Here is a 21,754-nt window from a genome sequence, read left to right on the forward strand (position 1 = left end):
GTTAGGTTGGGTGGGTTGGTCGGACCGGACCGGCTAGTTTGGTTATTTCATTGTTTAGTTTTGATAATTTAACAAGTTGAAAATGATTTTGAGAGTTGCTTAAGCAGCCTACTAGTTGCTTAACACATCACCTACTGCAGCTCTGTACGGATGACTGCCGATACAAAACACCAAGTTTATAACTATCGAACCGGGTCCAGACTGAATCTGAGGAACTTTGTCGATATCACAAGTGGGCTACACCATGACGAACTTTTTATAGCCAGGATCTCAAAAAGCCAACATTATAACTTCTCATGAAGTCGATGCATCTTTCAATAGATGTGGGATTCCAAGAGCCTTGGCCGTCTTTTATGTTTCATTGAGCGTTGAAGCTTTTGGATACGCTAGATCCATGTTTATCGACTTTACACGACAAGCATAGAGAAAGGGTTGTGTTAGGCGAACAGCAATAAGAGAATGTAATAAACAATCATGCGACGCTATGGGTTGGTCGATCAAGAGTTCAAGATTGACCTATGTACACATGCAGAACAGGATATACATTTCTTATTCAACTATTTTCTAAGGTAGAAAGTTCAACACAAGAAGATGCTAGAAAGTTAAAAGGGTCCATTGTGCACAATTCCTTCGGGTACTTCATTTATTAAACGGTCATAAATCCATTTGATTCGTCATACAATTGCGAGACACGCCTTTTGTGTTGTACGACATTCTTATGCATGTATCCTCTTAAAAAAACATGCATCCTCATTAAACAATACACAATAGATTAAGCAGCAGTTACAACAAGACAACTGGAGGAATCAGCCACCATTTTACACAAACTGTTTCTACATAAAGATTACATTTGCGAAAGGATTTAAGGTTTAGGGTTACATACGGGTGAGATTCCATGTATAACAATGTTGGTATGAAACGGTCTTGAATTTTAATCGAAAGAGCCTTTAATACCATCCAAGCTTTCTCCCAAAGACAATCTAGAAAAAGAAATCATTAGACTATAGTGTGATGAGTCTGTCTAACTAGCGTGTGCCGGTAATAAGGTGCATTTAAAACATCTTTACATTTTCTCTTCGAAATTACAAGTATTATAATCCAAGACAAACTTTCCAAGCTTCATGGAACTTGGAGGGTGTACAAGTGTCTCATGCTACCAACAATCCTAGATCAACAAGTTATGACCAGGGGTGACAATTTCTGACACAACAGGCCGTCTTCAGATTGACCTATTTAATCCACTTTGATAAAAAGGTCGACCTACCAACCCGTTTGACCCATTTTTTACCACCAAGCCGTTTAGATATATGAATTAAACAGGTTGTCTTCGGGATTTTAAGTGTGTGTGGATTATTTATGTTCAGGTTCAATGATCCAATTGACACGCATAATTACGACCATAACGTCATGAATTTGAGTGCTGAAAACTTTTTTAGTTGATATCCATGGGAGCGTGTTCAATACAAAACCAAGTTTTAAGTAGAGAACAACAAGACCGCATGAGCACTTGTGTTCGGCGCATGTAAAATATTGTGTAGAGAAAAAAAAGGAGGCGGTTATGATAGTTGAAGTGATATACATAGCTAAAAGCAGAACATGTTGTCCGGTTCTCCTGCTCCTCTACTTACCCAAGATATCCATATTATACAAATTTATTTAATAATTTAAATGCTTTAAATTTTATTCTTCAATTTTCTTTGCAATAGAACAGGTCCAATCTTATTATTCGCCTTTGGTAATTAACTTCTTGTGTTTGATAATAATACTTTTCATGTTTAACTTTAGAAGTTCACTTTAGTGTATATAAATGTTCATTTTTAATAAACTTTATGTAATTTCTCATAAACTTTTAGATGTATCGTACAAATATTCATCTCGTAATCTATTAAATAACTTGCAAATTTGTAACTAAAACCACAAGTATAACTAATCTGACCTGTGCATACAGTACTTGTACTCTTGGCTCCTCGTGTAATCTCTCTCGCCTTCTTCCAGCTGGTAAAAACATCCATCAAGCGAAAAATAAGCATATAAATTCTAGAAATTACAGAAATATATACATAAACTAAGCTTTTGCTTACAGGATCACTCTCATAAATAAGCTCAAAGCAAGCTGGAGACAAGCATTTTAATGCACAATTCTCCTTTGCAACCATTGAAGTCTTGCATTGTGCACCCCAATATCCACTTTCCAAGAAAAAAGTATACGAAAAGAGTGATATTAATAGTAATTTAATAATAATACGAGATGTGGCGATTTGAACTCATCATCAACTAGGGTCATGTATTTATCTCAAATGGGTCGAATGATCCAAATAAAAAAATAGCTAAATTACTTCTAGAGGCCGGTTATTGTACAAAATGCCTTAACGTACGCTGCGTACGAGATTCAGTATCAACATGCGAAATTTGGTTTATAACATGCGACTTTCATTTTTTTTACATGCGATTTCACTTTTTTTATGTACATGCGATTTTGAGTTTTTCTGGAACATGCGATTTCCCTTTTTTTATGTACATGCGATTTTCAGTTTTTTTGAAACATGCGATTTTCATTTTTTTGTAACATAACGTGCGATTTTCCTATCACGTACGCAGCGTACGTTAAGGCATAATGTATGATACACTTTTTCATTATTTCTAATGCATACAACCTACTAACTTACTTCATCTATAACACAATATTAATACATTTTTTAAAAAACTATTAACAAAATACGTTATAGGTCAACCCTACTAAAACTACCCATTTGATCTGATCTGATCTCCTAACCCGCCCGTTTTGCAGTCATTGAGTTTATACAAAGATAAAAAAAATTGTCGGATTATTCGTCATATATCAAGATGATCATTTATACATGAACCTTTCCAAGGAAAAAGAAATGAAATGCTGCAAGTTTGGTGGACACCTAACAATGAAACATTGCAGTTTCAAACAAGATAGCACAAAATCATTTTGGACACTTTAAACAAATCCCACATTGATTCGTCCACATGAGAGATACCGGGTCATTAAGAATGTCCATCCTTAAATACTACCAACACATTTTGCGTTTTAAAGGCGCGAGGCGCACTCAGGGCGATTTGTTGGGCCCTGGGCTTTATTTGTGCCTAGGCGCGCCTGCGCGCTCGCTTTAATAACTATGACATGAACTAACCTGAAGCATAGTTGTTAAAGGCGCGAGGCACACTTAGGGCGATTTGTTGGGCCCGGGGCTTTATTTGCGCCTGGGCGCTCGCTTTAATAACTATGTTCACAGTTAAGCGTTCTTGGGGGGGGGGGGGGGGGAACTAATTCTAGGATCGGCCCTCCTAGGAAGTTTCCACTCAGGGTACAAAAAATAAATCCGTAAGCTCCTCGTGAGCTAAACGAACAATACCGGTAAAGCACAAACCCTAAAACAAATTTTAGAACTTCTTTTTCAACTTTGAAGGTAACAATTAAGGCTATGATCTCAAGATTCAACATATTTGAAAGTAAGTATCTACTATCTAGCTATTCTTTAGGTAAAGTATAAACCCTAAAACAACACATGTAAACATTGGGGAAAAACAAACATTCAAGATCATAAAAATTACAAAATTTAAAGGGTTAATAATTTGGGTAAAATGTAACATACAGTTCAATTTCAGAGTAACAATTCTGCTTCTTTTCTCGAATCTCAGTGTCCTGAACACAGCCAATAGCATCAAGATTACAAATTAAACAAACCCAGATGAGATATTCGATGAAAACTTACAGAAATTGGGCGGGGAGATTTCTTTGCAAGAACTTCAATGGAAAATATGATGGTTACCCATATGATAATTGCTAGGGTTTTGTTAATCTTGACCATTATACTGATTAATTGATGATCAGAGAAGCTAGAACCCTAGCCCAGATGATGAACGAACTGGTCTTTTCCAATAAGGATTGGGGTAGGGATTCGGGTTCGAGATGTGGGTTGTCTTTACTTTTCATGTGACATGATACATTTATCTTTGTAGGAGTGTAAACCAGCCGAGTCGAGTTCGAGCTCGAGCTTGAGCTGAGCTCGTTTAACATATGAAAACTCGAGCGTGAGTTTGGCTCGATTCGAGCTTTATTTCTAAAGCTTGAGCTCGATTCGAAGGTAATTTTTCAAGCTCAGACTCGACTCGTTTAGTATTTATTAATTCATTTATATTAATTATAATTTTTATTATCACATATAATTTAGTTATTTTTTTTATATTTATATAAATGGTAATTATTATTATATAAATATATGTTTAATATATTAATAAGAAATTTATAAACAGAAAGCTCGTTTAGGCTCGCGAGCCGGCTCGAGCTCGATAAACGAAGCTATATATGTTTAATATATTAATAAAAAATTTATAAACAGAAAGCTCGTTTAGGCTCGCGAGCCGGCTCGAGCTCGATAAACGAAGCTCGGGCTCGTTTACTAAATGAGCTTGTTTTTAGGCTCAGGCTCGAGCTCGTTTAAGCTTGTTTAAGCTCGGCTCGTTTGAGTTTTTTTTCGAGGCGAGCTCGAGTAGCTCGCGAGTAGCTTGACTCGTTTGCACCCCAAGTCTTCGGTCTAACATCATAACATGTTTTTGCTAATGTTTTTCAAGATAAAACATAAAGGGGTTAACAAAGATACACACTAAAATTTTATTTTGACACTATATATAAGGGGTTAACAAAGATACACACTAGAAATTTTTGTTTTGACACTGTATATAAGGGGTTAACAATGGTACACACTAAAATTTTGTTTTGACACTGTATATACGACACGTAGTTTTTGTCATGTCATTTGATTCCATATAGGTTGTGTAATTTTATACTGTCCGTATATAGGGTGTCAAAACAAGATTTCAGGATGTACCTTTATTAAGCCTGACATAAATCTGGGTCTGTTTGCTGATTTTCAGTTCCCACTAGATGCGAGACCCGCCGATGCAGCGGGGGCTTTAAGATGTGTTGTCAAATTTTGGTCAACTTTTTTTACAAACAAACATAGATTACGAAACAAACTTAGAGTATCGAAATATATATACGGTTATTGATTGTTTACGTATCAAAGTACGTATCCCAAGACCACCAACACCAAGGCCAAAAACCGCAACCGAACTCTTAAAGAGACCGCGACTTCCTTCCATGGTGCACCAAGGCCAATTATGAAGCCACAAGTAGGGAAACTAACATGTGTAAGTGGCATCCTGAGGTCAACCGTAATCATGTAGTTGACATAAATTACTATGTACTTGGACCTTGTGGCACAACTAAAGAGGCGGTAGGCGGTTTCTCCGGTTACTGCATAGACATTCTTGAAGTCGTCGGGCTTGAGACCATGCAAATTAATAGGGCGACCTTGACAAATGTTGTCTTAACAGATTTGCAGTTCAAGCATTTGCCACATTCACCTAAGTAGAGTGGCATCACCACAAACCCAGGCTTGACCCGCGTCCCCATGTCTTCTCCAATGTACAAATCATGTTACATATTGAATCAACAGGGTTAACATGACAATTGTCACACCCCAACCGATGGCGGAATCATCGGGGCGCGGCACTGAGCGAAACAAATTGTCTAGAAGTTTCCATAACAACTATAATTACCAATTATTTAAAGCAACATGTCCCATATCATGTCATAAAAGATAACATAATTATTACAGACAAGATCTAGTCAAATTGTTCTGTTCCGACAACTCAGATTTCAAAATACAGACAATTGTTTATTTGTTTCTAGACCTTTCCTAGCCTCAATTTCACAGCAAGCTAAGCACATAAGCATCCTAAGCACCTGTCACATACGTTAAAGTGAAAGTCAATACACATAGTATAAAGGTGAGCATACAAGTTTGATAGATATAACAGTGTTCGAAATCGTTACGCGTAACCAGCACGTACACAGTGTAAAATGAGGCATGTTAGTTATCGACATGAACCTATCGATACCAATGACCGCGGGTTAACTGCGCAAGGCAGTTTGTAATGCATGATCACCACTGTGACCCATGTATTTAATTGTCCTTAACAACCCCTGAGTGAACAGGTGCTGAGTCCAAACTATAGTACTATCGTTGCTAAGGCAGGTAGACAGCATTCCATGTGTAAACATAACAAACAAGCATTCATTAAGCCACGTATAACATGCAGTAACGGTTAGCGTTGAAATAGTGTTGCGTTGTGTGATTGATGTGATTTGAATATAGGTAACGTATGTAACACCCAAAAGTGTGGAAGCAAAAAGGGTTCGAGTATACTCACAACGATTGATGGATTGAAGGGAGCGCTAGAGAGTAAGATTAGCCTGATCAGAACGAGAGCATAACGATAAGCGGTGCGTAAAACAGAACAAAGTGTCAGTGGGTCGAACAGCAATCCGCTCGGATGGCAATCCGATCGGGTAGCCGGTCGTTTGAGTGACAATCTGCTCGGATGGTCGTCCGATCAGGTGACCTTTCGAGTGGATTGTTACTTCCTTTGGGAAGGATGTGTTTGTGTATGATGGCTTGTCTTTTGAAGTTTTCATTGTAGCATTTTGAAAACAGAGAAGTATCTCTACCTTTCAGGTCGATCGATCGAATGGTCGTTCGATCGGGCGACAATCCGATTGGTTGGGCACTTCAGTGAGAACAAGTTCACGGCAGTTTATCGCTCGATCGGATTGTAGTCCGATCGAGTGGCAATCCACTTGTATTGAACATGTTAAAAATTGTTTAAGTTGTTGAAGTCAGAACATTACATGGTCGAGGGACAATCCGATCGGGTGGTAATCCGATCGGACAACAGTTCGTTCAATGTTCACAACTTCAAATGTTTGAAATAAAATTTAAGTATGGGGCCAAGGTACAAGCCGATCGGGTGGCAACCCGATCGGGTGACAATCCGATCGGACAACAGTCCGATTGGGCGACACTCCAACCTGGTCGACCTGATCGTCTTCTTCCTTGGTTGTTTTGATAGTTTGTCGTTTTATCGAGATGATTTGATAACGTGCTGAACAACAGAAACCTCGTCCGTGCTTGGTGATCTGCTCGGACAGGAACCACCCAAATCCGACCAGTTAACTATCCGAGACGGTGTTTCATGCTCAACCCGAAATCGGTAATCTCGTGATTGTACGGGTCCTTAGATCTTGATCGAGTCTTAGATTGTACGGGTCCTTAGTCACGAGAGCACACCGGTTTGAGTTCAAGTATTTACCTCCTTCTACTTGATTCTCTCAAACCAGGGCTCTGATACCAACTTGTAACACCCTAACACGCTTTAACTGAAAAGACGCAGCGGAAATTCGTACTATAAAATTTCTTTCAATAAACACGTTTTTGACCTACTTGCAAGTTCATTATAAAATACCTTCTTACAACTAGATTATCTTTTGTACTCATTTACATAACAGAAGCATAACTTATAACTATCAATTTACGTAATCAAGTATTCCCGTACAATCTGACTTGTGACTCGGTCTTTGATCGCTACTCCTTGTGATGAAAATCTGTGATTCGTACTACCTGCACCCACCACATACAATCGAAACATTAGCATACATTATATACAAACAAGATTCTTAATCGTGTAGTCTCGATTCGTTCTATCCACATATTCTTTCCATCCCGTTATCTTTCTAGATATAATTATTCCATCCGGGTGTCTAATCCTTAGCGAACCTCGAAGGAGAACCTGCACCACGTTTCAATCTCGAGGCACACTGTTAATATCGTCAATACTTAAGAGTATTGAAACCACGTATGCATTACATACATAACTACGTACATACATACCTACACACATTCATACATACATTACTTCATACAAAAATACCTGCTCACATACTTACATACATACATACATACATACATTACTACATATAAACATACCTACTCACATACTTACATACATACATACATTACGGCGTACAACTTACCTACTTAGGTGCTTACATACATACATACATACATACACTAATACATACAAGCATACCTACTCACATACTTAATTCATTACCCCGCGTACACGCTCACACATCCCGAACTGAATCACATGTCATAAACGCTTTTAAAATATCTTTCAGATATGTTTCGGATCTTAAAAATGAGTTTCATACTCATCCGTAACTAACCAAGCCATTTGGTAGGGTTAAGGAACATTATAAAGACTTAACGAGGCTTGGAATGGGTTCACGGGGTCCGTGTTCGAGGAAAAACGAAGAAATTACATAAACAAAACAATTGCATCAGACCTCCACCGTAAGCTACGGTGGCTACCGTAGCTTACGGTGGCCCCGAAAACCTTACGGCAGCCTTAACCTGCCTTACGGCAGAAATAACATTCCCAGCACCCACCGTAGCTTACGGTGGGCACCGTAAGCTACGGTGAAGCCCAGTTCAGCCATCATTTTAAATACTAAAACTCGCGTAACTCGTTCGTTTTGCGTCCGAATCACTTGGAACTTGTTTCTAATTGTCCGTAAAACATTTCCCTACATCTTATACTAAGAATCCTTACCCCGGGTCCTTAATCTTTACAAACTTCATCATTGCTACCTTACTTATACATGATTATTCGACCCGTTTAATACCATCAATTTCCTTTGTTATAACAATTCCTTCGTTATACTAAAATAACACTTAACTTAAAACTCACAATCATTACATATCCCTTGCATGATTCTTATCCACACATATAAATATTAGAATTCTACATTTACACTAAGAAGTGAGTCGGGATCACTTACCTTAAGCGTTAGTGTCCATGCTTGCTCCCTCGCTTCCGCTTGACCCGTTAGCTTTCCATGCTTGGTCCGTGTTAGTGTGGTTCCTATTCTTTCATGCCGTCATGCCATAATAATGTTAGTATTCATACTCATTCATATTAACATACATTTTTCCAACTCTTATCTATATTGACTTTCACTAACGCGCATACGACATGATTTGTCAACCACATAGACCATATTAATAACATCATATTAATTTCATACATAATGTTGTACAACACATACAACTACACGATCACCTAGTCACATACACAATATACACAACCAATCTACACATACTTATGCTTTTATAACTCTACATTCGACAACCGCATTATTCAACATTCACTCAATCAAAATTATCATCTTACTTATGTACACAACATAACTCCAACATTATCACTAACAATAAACTACGCATTTCACATTCGTACACATTCATTCTTAATCACCATAAATCAAGCACATCAATTACATGGCGAGCATCACATCATTGGAGCATAAGGTACAAGTTCCTAATGCATGATTTTACCAAACCATACATTCAAATCCGAGTTTTCGTATGGACTCCACCTTAAACATACTTAACTTATTATTTTGTTAACGGCTACACCATAAGCACCTTCTATACATAATTACCCACAACCTTCATACAATTTCACAATTTTGCTCTCTTAGGCATTTCATCAAACACTTGGCGGGTGTACTACTAACAAAACATTATGTACAAGCATTCTTTGCATATTCTTACTAACTCATATCAAGATCATCAAATTTCCCCTAACCTCACCTAACTTTCATCCTAGATCAAGGTCATTAACAATAATCCACAATATCCAACTCATATATATATCAAAACTATGTTTGATTTAGCACATACTACATCATCATCTTCATAGCATTACTTCTACAAGTGGGTTTTTCACAAAAACCTCAAATAACATCAAAATCGTGTATAATTCGCATTCCATACTATATCCTTAACATATAATCATGCTTGATTTCACACAATTTAAAGGATTGATCATAACCCAATTCATATAAACATCATCAAATCCAATATTACAACTTACCGTATATTTATTAGGGCTAGATGGCCAAGGAATCAAGTTCATGCATTGGATTTGAGCCTAATTTCCTTGTCAATTTGAAGCTTTCTTGAGAACTAGGGTTTCACCCCTTTTTCTTCTTCCTGATCGTTCTCACGCACACACCCATCTAGTGTGTGAGATTTTGTTTTTAATTAAATTCAGATTCATATTTGGCAATCTTAGTCCCTCATGTTCTCTCTTATCTATTTGACCCCCAATGTTTTCCATTCTTAATTTATAGCTAGCACTATCTAATCAAGTTAGATAACTTGGTTATTAGTGAAATATCCCACTTAACCAATAAATCCTACTTACTTATGCCAACCTAATAAAATGTCCAAATAAAATATTTAGACCCGAGTTTTGGGGCGTTACAAATCTACCCCCCTTAAATGAGGTTTCGTCCCCGAAACCTTTCTCATTTCCATTAGTCACTAACATCTTTCCTTAGTCTATCAACACGACCACTGGTCCATCTTAGTAACAACCCTCTATATTTTAGAACCCATCTCGGAGTTCTTATTAGTGTCGCTTTCACTAATAGCGCTAGCTTCCAACCCATTCCTTAGCTATTGGTTCATTTATCATTTTAATACCCATGTATCATGTGCATTAGATATCTTTTTGTTCACCTCAACATTCTTATTACTTTCGTCAACTATACAACCTTATTTCAAAATTTATACACACACATATATGTCTAACTTTGACTGGTACCTCATCATGATAGGTAACTACCCGTCCTTGTTTCATAAATCATTCATACAACTGACTCATTCCTAATAAGCTCTTATTATCCATACTATACTTTCACATAACATTCTCATTTCCTTGACCGTTTGCAACAGGTCAATATTCATATTTATTTGAACTTGCACTAACACTTTCATTCATATGATCCGTTTATGACGGGTCTAATACCTTCATCTCATTTCTTAAAATTACATTCTATACGTATATCATATAACATTTAGTTCTTGTTTTGTTATCGCAACAAAACTATTAATTCATAGTCACCTATACATGTTTTAGCTACAAGGTTGACATCATTTTATATTTCTATAGTTACTTGTATCATACGTACCTTTACGTTACTTTCAAATTACCCCATTCATCTGACATTACAACTACCCTTAATTCCTGCATTACTTAATCTACTTAAGTAAACATGTCGTGCAAATTCATACATTGTTGACTTTTCAGAAAGTCAATCATCTTACCTACATACTTTCATCATATGATCATGTACTCATCTAAACCTAGTCGGCCACACCAATGATACTATTTACATTTCATAATCATGGTGAAAGACACACATGTACATAAGTACATGATCAACTAATTACATATATGCACCTGTATCACCATTTCAACTCATACTAACATATTCAAAATACTATAGTTGACAATCATATTCAAAAAAACTAAAAATTTGACATAATCTTAACACCATTCCTTACTAGTAAGTTCATATTTCTCATACTTTATCTTCAACTTACCTCATTTGTCCTACATTCTATTCTTCCCAATTCATGCATCACTAAAGTTGCCTACACAAGCGCATCATATAGGTTCTTCATACGAGAGTCTAACCCATACCCGAAGGTTTCGCTCATAACTTATAAAACGTAATTCTCAATGACATGGTTCTCTCCTTATGTTAATTATAAGGAATTAACCATTCCATACTATACCATACTCCTTTCACCACTCAATTTGCAGGGCGATTTCGATTTGCTAATTCATACTTATCCGTCATAAATTAAAACACTTTACTTACCTCGATTTCATTCCATACTACAACGATCTGTAAATCAGATCTGTCCACCTTCTTCACGAGTACTAGCCAGACCAGGCTAGATTCCATTCATCCATGTAATGTGCCTCCATTCGAACACATCCCTTCACCAATTCTGTTGGTTTCATCACACCAAAGATTCTAACATTACCATTAAGAAATTTAACAGGTAGTACTTTTCATTTCTCACACAAAACTTTTTCATTCTAGTTACTTAGTTCGCCAACCTTCATAATTTAATCTTTCAAGGCCAACTAACATTTCTTATTTATCGTATATGCATCGAGGTATACATTCGTACTTCTTTCCATTCATGCTTACTTACAAAATCATTCATTACGTTATTTCGGTACTCATGACCAAGCTTACCCTTTTTATTCATACTTAAATTATTGTCTGGGTCATAGCTCGCTCTACATTACGACTCCTATGGATCGATTACTAACACATTTAACACATAATAGATTTAAAAATTCTTTCTTTCATTTTAAAACTTAAGTTTGTGTGTGTCCATTACGATCATTCTTTTGTTCGTTTCTTTGCATTTACTCATAGAACTCGTTTGACATAACTACGGTCAATTATTGACACAATTATGATGTGGTCAAATTTTATATTTTATATGTTTTAAATCCGGTTTGCGGATTCAAATGTAACATCCATACCTTTTACTACTTCTATATTTTGAATCCGTCTAGCGGTTTCTAACCTACCATTCATACACTTTCTTCCTTCTACGATTTGATTCCGTCTCACAGATTCAAGCATATCATTCCTGCATTTCATTCCTTGAATCCGTCTCGCGGATTCACACATTCCATTCATACTTTCATTCCTGAAAGTCTTACATTTCTTTTCACCCCTCCCCCACGTCCACCTACTACCTAATTCTAACGGACATACCTGTAATAATTATCACGGTCTCACGAACGTCATATGTTTCTTGTGTACTGGCCAGGTACACATTCCACATACTAGTTTCGTGCCTTCGCGTAATCGCCACCTTATGTCCGCAGAATTAAGTTTCGGCACGTGTAACATTATCAAAACTTCCTTACTCTGTCATTATTATGTTTCATTTGAAATTTTCTTTTACTTGCTTAATCACACCATTTCATGCACCAATAAGTTAAATCTACGTACCTCGGTCAATATGTCATATTATATACCTTGGTGCCGGCGCTAGACCGCATTTACAAATCATCCCTTCCAAGCAGTCATACTGACCTTACACATAACACACTGTTAGTTATCTTCGAATACATACTTAAACACATACTTACCTTGGCTTCTATCCTTAGATCTTGATCGAGTCTTAGATTGTACGGGTCCTTAGTCACGAGAGCACACCGGTTTGAGTTCAAGTATTTACCTCCTTCTACTTGATTCTCTCAAACCAGGGCTCTGATACCAACTTGTAACACCCTAACACGCTTTAACTGAAAAGACGCAGCGGAAATTCGTACTATAAAATTTCTTTCAATAAACACGTTTTTGACCTACTTGCAAGTTCATTATAAAATACCTTCTTACAACTAGATTATCTTTTGTACTCATTTACATAACAGAAGCATAACTTATAACTATCAATTTACGTAATCAAGTATTCCCGTACAATCTGACTTGTGACTCGGTCTTTGATCGCTACTCCTTGTGATGAAAATCTGTGATTCGTACTACCTGCACCCACCACATACAATCGAAACATTAGCATACATTATATACAAACAAGATTCTTAATCGTGTAGTCTCGATTCGTTCTATCCACATATTCTTTCCATCCCGTTATCTTTCTAGATATAATTATTCCATCCGGGTGTCTAATCCTTAGCGAACCTCGAAGGAGAACCTGCACCACGTTTCAATCTCGAGGCACACTGTTAATATCGTCAATACTTAAGAGTATTGAAACCACGTATGCATTACATACATAACTACGTACATACATACCTACACACATTCATACATACATTACTTCATACAAAAATACCTGCTCACATACTTACATACATACATACATACATACATACATTACTACATATAAACATACCTACTCACATACTTACATACATACATACATTACGGCGTACAACTTACCTACTTAGGTGCTTACATACATACATACATACATACACTAATACATACAAGCATACCTACTCACATACTTAATTCATTACCCCGCGTACACGCTCACACATCCCGAACTGAATCACATGTCATAAACGCTTTTAAAATATCTTTCAGATATGTTTCGGATCTTAAAAATGAGTTTCATACTCATCCGTAACTAACCAAGCCATTTGGTAGGGTTAAGGAACATTATAAAGACTTAACGAGGCTTGGAATGGGTTCACGGGGTCCGTGTTCGAGGAAAAACGAAGAAATTACATAAACAAAACAATTGCATCAGACCTCCACCGTAAGCTACGGTGGCTACCGTAGCTTACGGTGGCCCCCAAAACCTTACGGCAGCCTTAACCTGCCTTACGGCAGAAATAACATTCCCAGCACCCACCGTAGCTTACGGTGGGCACCGTAAGCTACGGTGATGCCCAGTTCAGCCATCATTTTAAATACTAAAACTCGCGTAACTCGTTCGTTTTGCGTCCGAATCACTTGGAACTTGTTTCTAATTGTCCGTAAAACATTTCCCTACATCTTATACTAAGAATCCTTACCCCGGGTCCTTAATCTTTACAAACTTCATCATTGCTACCTTACTTATACATGATTATTCGACCCGTTTAATACCATCAATTTCCTTTGTTATAACAATTCCTTCGTTATACTAAAATAACACTTAACTTAAAACTCACAATCATTACATATCCCTTGCATGATTCTTATCCACACATATAAATATTAGAATTCTACATTTACACTAAGAAGTGAGTCGGGATCACTTACCTTAAGCGTTAGTGTCCATGCTTGCTCCCTCGCTTCCGCTTGACCCGTTAGCTTTCCATGCTTGGTCCGTGTTAGTGTGGTTCCTATTCTTTCATGCCGTCATGCCATAATAATGTTAGTATTCATACTCATTCATATTAACATACATTTTTCCAACTCTTATCTATATTGACTTTCACTAACGCGCATACGACATGATTTGTCAACCACATAGACCATATTAATAACATCATATTAATTTCATACATAATGTTGTACAACACATACAACTACACGATCACCTAGTCACATACACAATATACACAACCAATCTACACATACTTATGCTTTTATAACTCTACATTCGACAACCGCATTATTCAACATTCACTCAATCAAAATTATCATCTTACTTATGTACACAACATAACTCCAACATTATCACTAACAATAAACTACGCATTTCACATTCGTACACATTCATTCTTAATCACCATAAATCAAGCACATCAATTACATGGCGAGCATCACATCATTGGAGCATAAGGTACAAGTTCCTAATGCATGATTTTACCAAACCATACATTCAAATCCGAGTTTTCGTATGGACTCCACCTTAAACATACTTAACTTATTATTTTGTTAACGGCTACACCATAAGCACCTTCTATACATAATTACCCACAACCTTCATACAATTTCACAATTTTGCTCTCTTAGGCATTTCATCAAACACTTGGCGGGTGTACTACTAACAAAACATTATGTACAAGCATTCTTTGCATATTCTTACTAACTCATATCAAGATCATCAAATTTCCCCTAACCTCACCTAACTTTCATCCTAGATCAAGGTCATTAACAATAATCCACAATATCTAACTCATATATATATATATCAAAACTATGTTTGATTTAGCACATACTACATCATCATCTTCATAGCATTACTTCTACAAGTGGGTTTTTCACAAAAACCTCAAATAACATCAAAATCGTGTATAATTCGCATTCCATACTATATCCTTAACATATAATCATGCTTGATTTCACACAATTTAAAGGATTGATCATAACCCAATTCATATAAACATCATCAAATCCAAAATTACAACTTACCGTATATTTGTTAGGGCTAGATGGCCAAGGAATCAAGTTCATGCATTGGATTTGAGCCTAATTTCCTTGTCAATTTGAAGCTTTCTTGAGAACTAGGGTTTCACCCCTTTTTCTTCTTCCTGATCGTTCTCACGCACACACCCATCTAGTGTGTGTGAGATTTTGTTTTTAATTAAATTCAGATTCATATTTGGCAATCTTAGTCCCTCATGTTCTCTCTTATCTATTTGACCCCCAATGTTTTCCATTCTTAATTTATAGCTAGCACTATCTAATCAAGTTAGAGAACTTGGTTATTAGTGAAATATCCCACTTAACCAATAAATCCTACTTACTTATGCCAACCTAATAAAATGTCCAAATAAAATATTTAGACCCGAGTTTTGGGGCGTTACAAATCATCCTTAATTGACTTGCGTCCAAGGTCTGCGATTTGATTGCGATTGAGTTTCGATTGTGTTTCGATTAATCACCTCAACATAAGCATAAATAAACATGCACAAACAACACATAAGGCACACACACACATAAAACAATATCCAGAACGCGTAATTCGAGTTACGAGCGCGATTGCGGTAAGCGATAAGCGATCAATCATGCGATAAACATCGAATAAACCTCGATTGTAAATAAGTACTCCACATAATACAACTAACGTAAACAGTTACATAGACTAACTACAAGTCAAAGAAGTCAAAACAGGAATTGAGCAAGGAGTGACAGTTCCTAATTAGCAATCTTTTCTTCCTTTGACTTCAATCTTGACTTTGACTTCAACTTTGACTTTCGAAACACGGGGTGTTACAACAATTGTCCCTATTAAACTGGGCAAATGTATCTGGAATGTGCAATGACAAAAACAATTGTAAATTTAGCAACCAAAGCTAAATAGTCCCAAGTTCGACGATCAAAACAAAACTCGTCATGAAAAATAGTCATTAGTTTTTGAAAAAGCAAAAAAAAAAAAATAACAATTAGGTTGGAAAATGATCACAAAATAGAGATCACATTAAAAACCAAAAATTCAAAGATCCCAGACCTTACAATGAAATAAGCACAATATACAACTAACTCATGTGCAATAAAGGCCTGAAGCCAAAGTTACAAATGGGTAAAGCCTAAGTATGTTGTAAATTATACTTATATATAATATAATATAATTGAAATTAAAATAATAGGTGAATAATCTATGTTGCTGAAGTAATTCCTTTATTGATGTTCAGTAAAACAATGTGTTTTTATGTTTGGTAAACCGGTTATAAGATATAACGCGTGGTATAGTTTATCATCATTGCATAAGTGTTCATAGTCTGATTGAATTTGGAGATTTTTCAAAGATTTTAAGTAATTAGAAATAATGTTTTGTAGTAACAAAAGTTTTCTAGTAACGTCGTATGAGAAACAAGTTTTGGTATGTGTCCTAATAATGTTCTGGCTACCATTAATATAAGCATATTAATCATCTTTTAAATGTTCTTGAAACCTTTTCAGGAGTCACAACGATTTGAAGTAGCCACCAACTAAAAGGTCATGACCATTTAAGTTTGAACTATTACCATTTGACAGTCTCAACCATCAATAGGTGAGACTGATCGGTGCAACCCTTGAATCGAACCACATATATTGGTTGCTATATAGTTCTATGTTTATCGAACCAAATATATTGGTTGCTACATAGTTCTATGTTTATATTTTTTCCTAAGATATAACTGAAATTTCACATTTGTATTTTATTTGCATTTTGAAATTATTCTCAACAAAGATTATGCGCTCTTTCAGGGCCCCTAAAACGCTATTGAGTTTATTTGGGTTAAATGAGAATTAGGTTATTTGTTTATATTGGCCTAAACCAAACACGATAAGTTAATAGGTTTTTAAACATATTGGGTTCATGTATCAAGCCAGTGCAAAAGTCTTGGATGATCAATTTAATAAGTTGTTATGGGCATCATATCATGGCTTTCGTCGACATCCACCACCAAAAAATATTTCATATCACTTGGGGTCATAGAGTTCGTCATGCACCTTGAGATCTTGCATCTATTGACTAACTACTATCTGCCTTATGCACATGAACATATTTGTTAACGATCAAAAGATCCAATGATAACCAGTAAAGAGTATGGCAAAAACAACAAGCCATGGGTGAGTTGCGTGGTGGTCGAAAACAGAGAGAATAAGAAAAACACTACCGACGTCTAAAAATTTAAAATAAGGAAGTGATCATAGGTACTCTTTAGTTGTCATCCTTTCCAACCCTGTTGCTCTAACTTTTCTTGTAACATCCTGAATTTCCCCACAAAGATATTTTAGCATCTTGTTGCAACGAGATTTCCGTTAATGGAGTGCCAAATGACGGGATGGTGATTATTGTGATTTAAACGATTCATGGTGACCTGATCACGATTATTTAAAAGTGGAATTATGTAACTTTGGTTAAAAGGCGAATAAAGGTAAAAACCGGTAGGAGATGGATGTAAACTAGGTGGTTAAATCACACAGAGAACCTTAAGATCGGAAAAATTCGATCCTAGTGAGTTCATGTTAGGATTTTATGGTTTACTTTAATCAAATTGTGGATGGGAGTTTGGGTAATAGTTAGAGGGGGTAATCCTAGTGAGTTCATGATAGCGTTTTATGGTTGCTTTTAAAATTATATGGGTTGTTTGGTTAAGATATTTTAACTAAATGGGTCACAATGGGTCACTTGAAATTTCATCTTGTTATTTTTGGTCAAAGCGGGTCGACAACATTAAAGAAATGGGTCGATGTGGGTTTCGAGCCGGCACAAGTATCCGCACGAGATGGGTTACGGCACGAAACAGGTTTTGGATCGGAATGGGTTCAATTCAAATTGAGTTTCGGGCTGAGACGGGTTTCGGCACGACGTAGGTTTTGGATCGGAACGGGGTCGGTTCGGGACGGGTTTTGGGCCGACACGGGTTTCTGCACGGGACGGGTTTCGAATTGCAACGGGTTTTGGGCCGACACGAGTTTCTGCACGAGACGAGTTTCGGGTCGGGACGAGTTTCGTACCGTTTCGACGCGCACCGTTCCGACGCGCACCATTTCAATGCGTACCCTTTCGACGCGAACCGTTTCGACCCGTACCGTTTCGACAGGAACTGTTTCGACCCACACAGTTGCAACATATAAATTACATCAAATAAGGCATAAAACTAACCCTTTTTAAGTACTAATGTTGGAAAAAGAGTGTTTTTGTCTTCCTTTTGTATTTTCAGGATGAAATGAGCTCAAAGTCACAAAAGAAGCAAAAAGACAGCCAATTCTAACACAAATACAAGAAAATGAATAAAAGTAGACTGCCCGAACCCTCAACGGCATCTTCCCAAGCAAAGAAGAGAAAACAGAAGCCTGAACACGCCCCGTGCTGAGCCAGCACGGGGCCGTGCCCAAGAAGCAGCAGAAAAGACAAACCTGTAGAAGCTTCTATTGCCCACCACGGGGCCGTGTCCAGTGAGCACGGGGGCGTGGCGAAAGTACAGCAGGCGCATTAATTGTAATTGCGAATTACAATTAATGAAGAGAGATAGTGTCAGACGGGCACGGGGGCGTGTCCAGCGGACACGGGGCCGTGCCCAGCCTTCTGTTCAGCCTATAAATAGGAGTGCTTGGCTTCATTCCAATCCATCCCTTGGCACACCACCTCTCTCACACTTCATCCACCACCCACCACCACCATAACACCATCATCCACCACCATCATCCATTGTCCATCGTAGAGTGTGTGAGTCGTCTCGGGATCCAAGATTGATCGTAAGAGTTCTTGACAATCAAGGCCATGTTTGCCTAAGTCTCTTACATCACTTGGTGAAGACAAGTGTTTAGTATAATGCTTTTTATTTTTAATCTTTTGCACTTTTTATTTGGTTTTGTATTAATGACTTTAATAACTAGTTACTTATGTTGAAGGTGATCTTTCCTTATCGTTTGTCCGTGGTGTCTTGGCATTATTTTACTGTCTATATAAAATAAAAGATTTTCACCATTCATATCTCCACGGTCTATATGGAGGTATGCTGGCTACCTGGTCGGGGGTTAAGGGAACGGTTTGGTAAGGGTTTTGCCCTTGTTCAGCGTTTAGAGGTCCTGCAAGGGACCTGGGTCAAATTTAGTAGGATCTCCTTCAATGCCCATAGGTATTGGATGGCGGGGATCCAAACTCTTTGACCCCCTCATAAGTTAACTACTATTAATACTATAACCCGGCTATTTAGGACTGTATCCCTGCTGACTCAGACTACTTAGTCGAGGGTAACGTCACCGCCAAAAGCGGGGCCTACCATAATTTGCATTAATAACTTAATTCATTATCTTCCAATAATCCAACCTTTTAGGATTTTATCCTTGCTGACTCAAACTACTGGGTTGAGGGTAACGTCGCCTTCAAAAGAGAGGCCTACTACAATAACTAAGATAATCTCTTAAACAAGTGCAAAAGTGCGAAAATAATCAAAGGTTATACTAATACACGAGTCGGATCCAAGTGATTCATCTTGTCTATCTGTTTTTATTTATTTTTATTTTTCAGCATTTAGTTAGTTTTTATTTTCTTAGTTTAAAATCATTTTTCTAACTTTTTGATTTGATTAGACGTTGAGGATAAACCGGTATTAAAAGCTCTTGTGTCCTTGGACGACCTCGGTATCTTACCAACACTATACTACGTCCACGATGGGTGCACTTGCCCATATGTGTGTTTAGTGTTAGTAAATATCGTGTTTTATAAATTTAAAACTTGGCTAAAGGTGTAAAAAAGGGCTTAATTATATTATAAAAATATATTACACTACACACGCATCAAGTTTTTGGCGCCGTTGCCGGGGACACAAGGATTTTAAGAAAGTTAGGAATCAACGGCTTAATCATATTTTTATTTTTCTTTTTAATTTTTTTTAGGATTTTCTTAGTTTTTCAGCTTCTGCAGAGCTCAGCACGGGCCGTGCCTGGTCGGACACGGGCCGTGCCCAGCATCGTTACTGGCAGTTTTTAGTTTTCCAAGTTACAGAAGGCTGACCACGGGGCCGTGTCGGTGTAACACGGGGCCGTGTCCAACTTCCAGTAACTGGGATCTGGAAAAACAATCACTGCAACTCCGACCACGGGCCGTGTTCACTGAACACGGGGCCGTGGTGAACCTTCTGACCAGCATTCTTTTCTGTTTTTATTGCAGGACTTGGAACCCGACGCCAATCTTACATAGTGTATGAGCTCCAGTTCTAATAAGGACATAAAAGAACCTCTAGAAGAACCCGAACGCTTTCTCAGAAAAAGATTAAAAGCTAAAAACCAAGGGAAGGTTTCGGATGATCCACCTCAAATGGCGGACCAACGTACCTTCATGGATTATCTACGACCCACCGTAGGTAACCTAGGCGCCGCTATCAATGCTCCGAATGTTGAATCTAATAACTTCGAACTTCGGCCACATCTGATACAAATGCTCCAAAACTCCGCAACCTTCCATGGGCTTGCGGACGAGGATCCTCATCTACATATTACTAATTTCTTAGAAATATGTGATACCTTTCGGATCAACGGAGCATCAAATGACGCCATCCGCCTCCGAATGTTTCCTTTCTCACTAAAAGACCGAGCAAAAGCTTGGCTCAACGCCCTCCCAGCTGGATCGGTAAACACCTGGGATGAACTAGCCCAAAAATTTCTATATAAGTATTTCCCTCCCGCTAAAACTGCTAAATTAATGACTGAAATTAATACATATTCACAAGAGGACGGGGAATCCTTATATGAAACTTGGGAAAGGTTCAAGGAGTTATTACGCAGGTGTCCACATCACGGCCTTGCGATATGGCAACAAGTATCCACTTTCTATAATGGATTGTTGCCACACACAAGGCAGACACATGATTCTAGCTCCGGGGGACTTTTAGGTAATCGACGCCCGCATGAAATATATAACCAAATTGAGGAAATTGCTCAAACCAATTTTCAATGGCACACCCCCCGAGGCAATAAAACTATTGCCCCGGGCGCCCATAAGGTCGATGAAAGCACCTCTTTACAAGCCCAAATCGAGGCACTTTCTTCAAAAATAAAAAAATTGGAAATGACAAAAACAGTCTCGGTTATGGCTTGTGAAGG

General features: G+C 37.5%; 1 protein-coding gene, 1 long non-coding RNA gene and 1 other non-coding gene across 4 annotated transcripts; all 3 read right to left on the minus strand.

Moving 5' to 3' along the window:
- Positions 1-732: 732 nt before the first annotated feature.
- On the minus strand, positions 733-3,949 carry LOC110930603. The gene is made up of 5 exons (XM_022173939.2): positions 3,741-3,949; positions 3,621-3,670; positions 2,082-2,187; positions 1,937-1,995; positions 733-980 (listed from the first exon to the last, which is right to left on the minus strand). The coding sequence occupies exons 1-5, from the start codon at positions 3,834-3,836 to the stop codon at positions 932-934; spliced, it is 360 nt and encodes a 119-aa protein (XP_022029631.1). The 5' UTR covers positions 3,837-3,949; the 3' UTR covers positions 733-931.
- A 9,222-nt stretch (positions 3,950-13,171) lies between these two features.
- Positions 13,172-15,798, minus strand: LOC110928290. Of its 2 annotated transcripts, none has more exons than XR_002586267.2 (3): positions 15,629-15,798; positions 14,531-14,618; positions 13,172-13,303 (listed from the first exon to the last, which is right to left on the minus strand). It is a non-coding gene; the product is annotated as an uncharacterized LOC110928290 (long non-coding RNA). The 2 variants fall into 2 exon arrangements; XR_002586268.2 differs by having other exon boundaries at positions 14,531-14,613; positions 15,629-15,795.
- A 5,549-nt stretch (positions 15,799-21,347) lies between these two features.
- On the minus strand, positions 21,348-21,454 carry LOC118489422. Its single transcript, XR_004887442.1, has one exon. It is a non-coding gene; the product is annotated as a small nucleolar RNA R71 (small nucleolar RNA).
- Between the last annotated feature and the right edge of the window lie 300 nt (positions 21,455-21,754).

This window comes from Helianthus annuus, chromosome 17, assembly GCF_002127325.2.
Source record: "Helianthus annuus cultivar XRQ/B chromosome 17, HanXRQr2.0-SUNRISE, whole genome shotgun sequence".
Lineage (NCBI taxonomy): Eukaryota > Viridiplantae > Streptophyta > Magnoliopsida > Asterales > Asteraceae > Helianthus > Helianthus annuus.

Coding starts and splice junctions, on each gene's coding strand:
- LOC110930603 (XM_022173939.2), bottom strand. CDS start 3,836: ATGGTCAAGATTAACAAAACCCTAGCAATTATCATATGGGTAACCATC. Junction 2,188..3,620: donor TGTTACTCTGAAATTGAACT/GTATGTTACATT, acceptor TTTCTTGGAAAG/TGGATATTGGGGTGCACAAT. Junction 1,996..2,081: donor TTATTTATGAGAGTGATCCT/GTAAGCAAAAGC, acceptor TGTTTTTACCAG/CTGGAAGAAGGCGAGAGAGA.